We start from the raw sequence: 9,136 nt of genomic DNA, 5'->3' as shown, positions 1-9,136 counted from the left end.
ATCGCTGTACATTCTTTAGCTTTAGTTTTCTTTATATATGTGTGGGCTCTGCTCTTTAATTTCCATTGACAAAGATTCGTAGGAGCAAGAAGAGGAAAATGATTTCCAAAGAAAACAGAAATTTGCCACTTTTTTCTTCACATTCTATATATACTATTACAGCACACCGAACACATACACCACGCAGGAATCATTTGTTCTCATTTTTTTCTAACTTTTGATCCACCCAAAGCCCCAACTTATTTTTCCTTATTGTTTTGTTTTTCTGACTCTGAGCTAACTCTTTTTCTTTGTTTATTGCTTCAGTATTCTCCTCAATTTCACTTTACAACACAACCAACAGCTGGCCTGCTCCCCACATTTTTTTTTTTTTTTCTATGCTTTACATGTCACATACACATTATATATTATATATTATATTTAAAAGAGATTTTTTATCAAACTAAAAGTTTTGGGTAATAAAATATACAAATAATTACTACTCACATGAAAGATTAGCTCCCTTGGTATTTTATCAAAATTTGTCTCTATTGATAGAAGGAAGCAACGTTTAATTATGGATAAGAGTCTTGATTTATTTATAAATAAACTTGTGATTCTCCATCCATCATAACTTGAACATTTAGGTTGCTTATTTTAAAAGTTTAGATTAATAAAAAAATTGAACCAGATCATTTAAATAACAATATTCTTACTTATATATATATTGCAGCAATTTTTTATTTAAATCGTATCCAATGCGAATAAGATGAGCTGAGGTGACCGGCATTGGTAATTTGGTATCCAATGCAACCTGTCATTGGATGAAGCTCCTTCTCTCCAACCAAATTAGCTGAGCGGTCTCCCGGCCAAAGTAAACTTACCTATTATGTGTTGTTTTTATTTTTTAGTGGATTTTTTACAATGAAATTTTTTTTTAACAATTTGCTACAGAAAATTCTCATATTTAAAAATTTACTGTAGCAACTTTTGTCGGATCTTTTAATTCTCCTTTCTTTTTATTAAAAGAAATATATTATTTAAAGACAATAGCTCGTCAACCGCTAGAGTTTATATATATATATATATAAAATCATCCTACCCTATGCTTTTGAAGCCTACCTTCTGAACCTGCATATAATAATATTTCATTAGGCAGTGATTATTATTATTTAAATTATTACTTATTTTAAAAGGTTAGATTAATAAAAAAATTGAACTAATCATCTAAATAATAATATTCTAATACTCTTACTTAATAAGTAAGAACTAACACAAAGTATCGAATTAAAATGAATTATGAATTACATAGATAATATCTCAACTCAGAACCTCTTCTAATATCAGGTTAACCATTCGTCTCTAAAAATTACTATTAGTGTATTGATTAAATAATTAAATTTATTTCTTTTTATTAATTTAAAGTTTTTGAGTCAAATGATAATTTAATATAGTATATCTCAAGTAGGTAGTTCAATCGACTGGCCACCCCCTCCTCCAAGATGGTAGCTGGACTAATTCTAAAAGTCAATCTTATATCCCTTTTGATTTCCTCCAAGAATAATGTGGCTATTAAAATCATTATTTGATCAAAATTCAATAATGATCAATTATAAGCTCATTGATGATTTTAATAGTCACATCATTTTTGGAGGGACTTAAGAGGGACTTGTAGCATTACTATGGTAGCTGCCCTCTTTTTTTTTTTATTTAAAAAATAATAATTTTTAAGTTTTTTCATTATATATATATATATATATATATATTAAGAGTAACACTTATCATTATTTTGTTAGTGTTGACGTGACACACTAATGAAATCCGTCAACTATTTGACAGAATTTAACTGCAATGACTAAATTGAAAACAAAATAAATCCCTGAAATGTTGGCCTCCACCAGCAGACCCCATCCCTTCACTTAAGGAGGGAGGGGGGATTTCCTTACGTGAGAATAACGAATGGGGGTGGCTCTCTACTTGCCTCCATTGAATTTGAAGGGGCGGCCTTCAAGCACAGAGGCGAGTTTTCACTTATTTTCCTTTTTTCATTTTTTATTTCATTTTCTTAAATAATAAGACAGCCTCCACAATTGAAAAGTGAGCATATGTTTTCAAATATTCGATTACGACAGTTTAGGGCGTTTTCTTAAAAAATTGTAATTTTTTTTTTTTAAAAAAAAAAAAAACAAAAATTGTGCTTTGTTTTGAAAAATGTTTTTATTAAAAATTAATTTTCCTAAAATTATACTTGTTCAATTCTTCTGTCAAACATAAAAACACACACACACACACATATATATATATATATATATATAAAGAAAAATATTGAACACACACACACATATATATAAAGAAAAATATTGAACACACACACATATATATATATATATATATATATATATATAAAGAAAAATATTGAATTTTTTTTTTATTTAAAGTTCAATATTTTTCTTGTAACTTAACTTATGAAAAATAAACAAATGTAAATTATAAAGGATTTTTAACATAAGTCTTTCGTCTAGGACGTGACGAACAAACACAACCTACTATGTTCCTCATATTCTTTTGGTGATTCCTCTCAACAATTTCTCAACCCATTTCTTGCATCAAATCATGCATAATTAATCACCTCTTAAATGAACTAATACATATGAGAGACTTATCTACAAGCACTTCAATACCATTTTTTGGAAAGAAATTACAATATTTTAAGGACATAACCTTCTTTCTGTCATCTGAAAAAATATGCAATAACAAGGAAAATGTCATTCTCAGTGTCCTCCAACCCATCACAAATTAATCTAATTTTTTTTGAATTTTTTTACCATAAATTCTTTTGTACTAGTCCAGTTTTCTTTTCCAACAAAGTATATCTCTTTTCCTTTAGAGCCAAGCCTTGCGTTGTTAAATCTGGTGGCAATCCTTCACTATAACGTAGAACATTTTCTGCAATATCCCGATAACCATCATTAGGTTTGTCTCTTTTAAAGGCATTCCAACAAAAAAGTTGAAGAGATTTATCATGATCCAACTTATTCACCTCGTATATTGAATCAACTCCATGTGCATGAAGTAAAAGTTTATCTCTTGTTATTATGATGATTCTACTTCCTAAGCCAAAACAATCACCTTTTTCGGCTAACTTTTCTAGTTGGATTGACTTATCCACATCATCAAGAACTAAAAGTATTCTTAAACGGGAAAGCCTCAACTTTATCAAAGTACTTTCTTGATCAACATTGTCAACCACTGGACTTGAACTTCCTATGATCTTTGAAAGAAGTTTATTTTGCAATTGGATCAGACCATCCTTTTGGCTAAAAGCTTCTTTAATGTTTTCAAGAAAACAACTACGTTCAAACTGAGCATCAATCGAGTTACAGATAGCATTGGAGAGAGTTGTCTTACCAATTCCACGAGTTCCGAAGATCCCTACCATGCATATTCTGTCTTTCTTCTCTATATCCAAAAGCGACTTCACCTTTTGTACACGAGACTCTATTCCAACTGGATATTGGGCAACTTGAAAGTACTTCTTTTTTACTAATATCGAATTCACCTATTCAATGATTTTATGTATAAATTAAGGTTCATTCCTACCAATACAAAAAGATAACAAAATATCTAATGTTTTACTTTCATATAAAAAGAATAAAAATTATGTATTAAACACGTAAGACTAAAGAAAAGTTGGTGGTACAAAAACTATACATACCGCAATAAATGGAATGTTCATTTTCAAATTTAGGTGATGAATAAGTTATTTAAGCAAATTATACCATCCAAAACAAAGGGAATTGGTTGAGTTTATTTAATTCATGAACAAAAATTATTTAAAAGATTAAAAACAATTAGACATTTTTAAATGGAATATAGTTTCACATATATGAACTTCACATGCATGAGAGCAGGTGTATGACAACGGAACCTATAAGTAGAAGGGATTTTAGAAAGGTTTCATGATTCGAGAGAGAGGGGCTCTTCCTCTCTTTAGAAAGTTGAACATTTCCACCTCCTTGTCGTTCTTCCAAAAGACAAGACCTGATCAAGGTGTCAATTGGTGATCCCCTAAGAGCATTTCCAAGCTCTTTACATGTCCAGAGGATTAATCCCCCTCGGGTAAATATTAGTAACTGCTCTAACATCTCCTACACTTGTATACACCCTGCAATCAGATCCAGCATATATCAGAATACCAAACCCAGGGATTCAAACATGAATTGGAAGAAAGGAAATTAGAAGAAAAAAAAAAAAAAACTGCATGCAAAGCTAAAGAAAACCCGACTTCAAATTTTATATTTTCTAGTATTTTGAAATTGTTTTAGATCTAAGAAACACCTCCACTAATCATGCCAAATACAACCATATATCTAAGATGAGGGGAACGATTTCATATAACAAATATAGCATAAACCACAACATTTACTCTTTCAATATCTGCTCTTTTCCCATTTCTATCATACAACAACCAGAAAGTTGGCGCATATTAATTTAAGAACAGAGATCGCGGACGCTATTCAAACTCCAACCTGAAACAGGTCCCAAATTCGAGTCCTTTTCTCACAATTTCACGGCCAACAAACACAACCATTTAACATACATATATACAGCCCCTAAATGCGAGACGAATTTAAATTTCAAGCCCTAGAATGGAAGAAAAAAAAAAAAAAAACCAAAAATAGAAAAGAAAAAACAGCCAGCGAGAAAGAGAGGGGAAAAGGGAATCAAAGTGAGAATTTGTGAAGGTTCCGCTATATATAGACACGGTTTTAGTGTTATGGTGTAAAATGTGTGCGGGTGTTCTTTGACCAAAGTCGTTTGACGGTGAAAAAGTAAAACTTGGCGCACACCAGTAAAGCTTGAGATCCCCGGCCACAATACTTGTCTAGCAATTCTAGAAAATTTTCTTGCGTCCTATTGTATTTCTCAAAGAATAATATAGTTATTAAAATTATTATTAAACTTGTGATTGAGAGTCTGTTTGAGATTGTGTTTAAAAAATAGAGTTTTTAAATCAAAAAGAGTTTTTGGTCAAAAGCTTCATTTTTAAGCTTTTGTCAAAAGTGCTTTTTGGCCATCTTTAGGCTTTTAAAACCTTAAAAGTGCTTTTAATTTTTTTACCAAACAGATATTTTTTTCTTCAAACAGGCTATTTGAGTGTTAAAGTACTTTTAGTCTCCTCAAACTCAATCCCAAACGGGGCCCTCAAATATAATTGAATTTTGATCAAATAATAATTTTAATAGCCACGTCATTCTTGAAGGAACTTAAGGAAGACACAAGAGAGACTTATAACATTACTCTTATTTGCCCACCGTCTTCTTAGTTAAAAACAAAAAAATAAAAGGTAAGGATATTTATTTTTGGAAAGAAATCTTCAATTCCATTTATTAAATTAATATTTTAAACTACGTAATTAACAATAAAAAATAGAAAAATAGAAAAAAAAAAAATTTGATTAAGTCATTGTGACTTCTATAGAACATGTATTATTAGGGTGTTTGGGATTGCGATTTTAAAAAAATAATCTGCGATTTTAAACCAAATCGCAACTTTAGGGTGTTTGAGATTGTGATTTTAAAAACGCAAATTTTAAAATTGCAAAAAAATCTGCGATATCCATAAGCTGATTAGAGGGTACTTATTTGAAAAAGTGCAAATTTAAAACAAAATCACGATTTCTATTAAAAAGATATTTGGCGCAATAGTTACCTTTTTTAAAACATGAATGAAAAAAATACCAATAAAACTCACCTAAAATATATTAAAACCCTTATTTTCTCTTTTTTTTTTTTTTTTTTTTTCTTCATTCTCTCTGTCTTGTTGATCCTTATTGGTATTTTGGTCATGAAACCGCAATTATATGCTAATGTTATCTAAACACGCAATTGATAAAAAAAAATACTTTTTAGTATGTTTTACCAAATGCCTGTGCGATTTTAAAAAAGCAATTTAAAAAAAAAAACAATTTTTAAAATCGCACTTATTGAAATCGCACTCCCAAATGGACCCTATATGTCCATGTGACATTTAAATTTAGCCATAAATACAATATAGAGAGTTAAATTGATAATTAAATAATTAAATGGCATTCCATAAGTGGTATGTTAATATCTTGCTTACATTAGAAATTTGTCAATTTGTTTGAATATTTGGATTGGGGATGTTTCTATGTTTGTTTATGTGTCCTTTATGGATTATGATTCCTTACAATTTCAAAGAAATAATAGATTCTCAAATTTCGTTTTAAGCATCGAAATGCTTAAAAAATGCTACCTATTAAAATTGTGGTTAGTTCCAGTTGAAAATTGAATATATTTTCATCAGTTTCTAACTTTCTATGCTGTACAAAGCTTTGAGTAAAAAATTGTATTTTAGTTTTATGAAGAAAAATCGTTTCTACAAAAGTGAAGAAGTATTTTGGAAGGAATTTTTTTTTTTTTTGGTTACCTCCATAACATGCCACTTTTTTAATATGTAGTATTTTTCAAGTGTTTTGATGTCTACAAATAGCCTAAATTACATAATTTGAAAATCTACAATTAAAAAAAAATTATAGGAAATCATCATCGGTGCTTTATTGGCTAAATCTTGTATTATCAAAATCACTAATAAGAAGATTAGATATATATGGATATGGTTTTAGACAAACTCTACTTTCTGTTAGTGGACAAACTTGTGTATGACTCCTTTTCCACATTAGTTATAGCAAGAAAATCTAACCTTATCTGTTTTCTTTTCTTTTTTCAGAAAATGACTTTTTTAGCCTTTTTATCTGCCCATAAAAACTTTCTTATTTAAATTCTGAATCGGAATAATCAATACACACCGCCTTCTACAAATAGCCTTTTCTTTTCTTTTCTTTTCTTTTTTCTTTTTCTGTTTGGTTGGAGAAAATGAATAAAGATTCCGATAATTAATTTTCTAAATTGCATGCAATTTGGAAAGCTCTCGAAGAGAATTTCGTAGGGGTGCAAAGGCGGGCGGTTTTATAACCGTCAACCGCTTAACCGCCTAACCGCATTAACCGCTAACCGCCTAACCGCTATAACCGCCTAGCGGTTAGCGGTTAGCCGTTATTGGGTATACTAACCGTAACCGCTAACCGCTAACCTCCTTTTTATATAATATATTTTTATAATTATAATTATAAAAATATTTATACATATAACATAATCACTTGATCATTAAATTACAAATTTTTTTTAAAAATAATTAAATCATAATTTGAGTATTAATATATTATCACTATAATTTATATGATTATATCACATGAGATTGAACATTAAATCATTTGATTATATAATAACAAATTATACATATATAATATGACATAACTCATAAGTATATCAATTCATACTAATACAACAATTAAATATCTAGAGACTTATTTCCAACATATGTTATAAACTTATAAGTCTATATATGTTATAAGTCTATATAAGTCTACATATGTATATGAATAATATAAATGTATAATATCAATACTTAATCATATGATTTAATGACAATTCAAATATTTTATTCAAGACTTCAAGTGAATCATATTATTAATGTACAATGATGATATGATTCGTATAATATCAAATTAAGTAATTGACATTGGATTAAATAATGACCAATGTGTTACTTATAAACACAATTTAAGTATTAATGTATTATCATTATAATTTTAGTAATTTATATATTATCACTATAATTGATATGATTATATCACATGATGACTTGATCATTAAATCATATGATTATATAATAATAAATAATGCATATATAATATGACAGAACTCATAAGTCATAAGTCTACAAGTTAATCATATGATTCATGTACAATGATAATCACAATTGATTCAATTGAATTAAACAATATATTACTTATAACTACAAGTCTACAATTTAATTAAAGCATTATTAGATACTTTAGGAATTTAGGATTTAGAAGATATTAAAAATGCAAGAAAAAAAAATGAGGGTAAAAAAAAGCCCAAAAAAATAAGCCCAAAAAGCCCTAAAAAAAAGCCCAAAAAGCCAAAAAAAAAAGCTCAATTTTAAAAAAGCGGTTAGCGGGCGGTTATCTATTTCGCTAACCGCTAACCGGCGGTTAACTGCTAACCGGCGGTTAACCGCTAACCGCTAACCGTTAGGCGGTTAGCGGTTGCGGTTAGTGAAATCTACTAACCGCTAAGGCGGTTACGGTTAGCGGTTATTGCCACTAACCGCTAACCGTAACCGCCTTTGCACCCCTAAGAATTTGGATGATTTGGATTTGGGTTTGGAAGGAATCCGGATTGGCTCAAACAAGATGTATTTGGATTTGGGTGAATCCACCCCATTTTTATAAGCTTAAAAATGCAGAAGTTGCATAACCACAAGCTTTCCAAATGGCTTTTGTTGCAATCTGACTTGGACGATGAATTTTGGTTGAGATTACAAATATTGGATTTTGTTTTTCTTTATCTTGAACTCTATATTTTATTAAAATAGTTTCATTATATTCATTATTTTAGTCACATATAACCTTATTAAGATATAACAGAGTAAAAAAATTGATGATCTCTCAAGTGATAAATAGTAAGATGACAAAATCTCAGGTGATAAATATTAGAGAAATGTTAGGGGTTAATAAGTTCTTCATATTAAGATAACAAAATCTACACTATTTATTTGCTAAAATTTTAAGGATTTTGTTGTGGAATTATCCTAGAAAATCTAAAGAAATTCATCATCATTAACAGGATCGGACTTCTAAGAACTAGGCACTAAAAGCAAGAGATAACAAGCTTCATGATCTTTACTAAGAAAATAATTGGAAATTTGTCATATTTTTTCACAACTAAATGCGAAAAATAAGAAAAAAACAAAAATTAATCACACACGACACCAAAATTTAAGTGGTTCAGCTTACCAAGTTTACATTCACTGGTGGAGGCAACCCAAAGGAAATTCACTATAAAAAAAAATGGAGTAGAGAACAAAAGACTAACAAAACGAGAAAACCACTCAAAACCCCCAAAAGGCAAAAACACCCAAATCCCACAAAAGAGTAATAAGATGAGAAAACCACTCAAAACCCTAATACAACAAAATCTCACTCTCGCACAAAATAAGCAAAATGGCTCAAAACCCCCAAAAGGCAAAAACACCCAAATCCCACAAAAGA

General features: G+C 29.5%; 1 protein-coding gene across 1 annotated transcript in view; it reads right to left on the bottom strand.

Annotated features, from left to right (window-relative positions):
* Positions 1–2,800: 2,800 nt before the first annotated feature.
* LOC132185528 (disease resistance protein RPV1-like) overlaps positions 2,801–9,136 on the bottom strand; it is an 8,326-nt gene continuing 1,990 nt past the window's right edge. Inside the window, exons 2-3 of the mRNA XM_059599291.1 lie at positions 4,123–4,144; positions 2,801–3,538 (exon numbers count right to left, since the gene is read on the bottom strand). Of these exons, the coding sequence (XP_059455274.1) occupies positions 2,801–3,538; positions 4,123–4,144 (760 nt within the window). The remainder of the gene's footprint in view (positions 3,539–4,122; positions 4,145–9,136) is intronic.

The sequence above is a fragment of the Corylus avellana genome, chromosome ca6, assembly GCF_901000735.1.
Source record: "Corylus avellana chromosome ca6, CavTom2PMs-1.0".
Classification (NCBI taxonomy): domain Eukaryota; kingdom Viridiplantae; phylum Streptophyta; class Magnoliopsida; order Fagales; family Betulaceae; genus Corylus; species Corylus avellana.
Note: the sequence above shows the minus strand (reverse complement) of the source record. Positions and strands in the feature narration are given on the sequence as shown.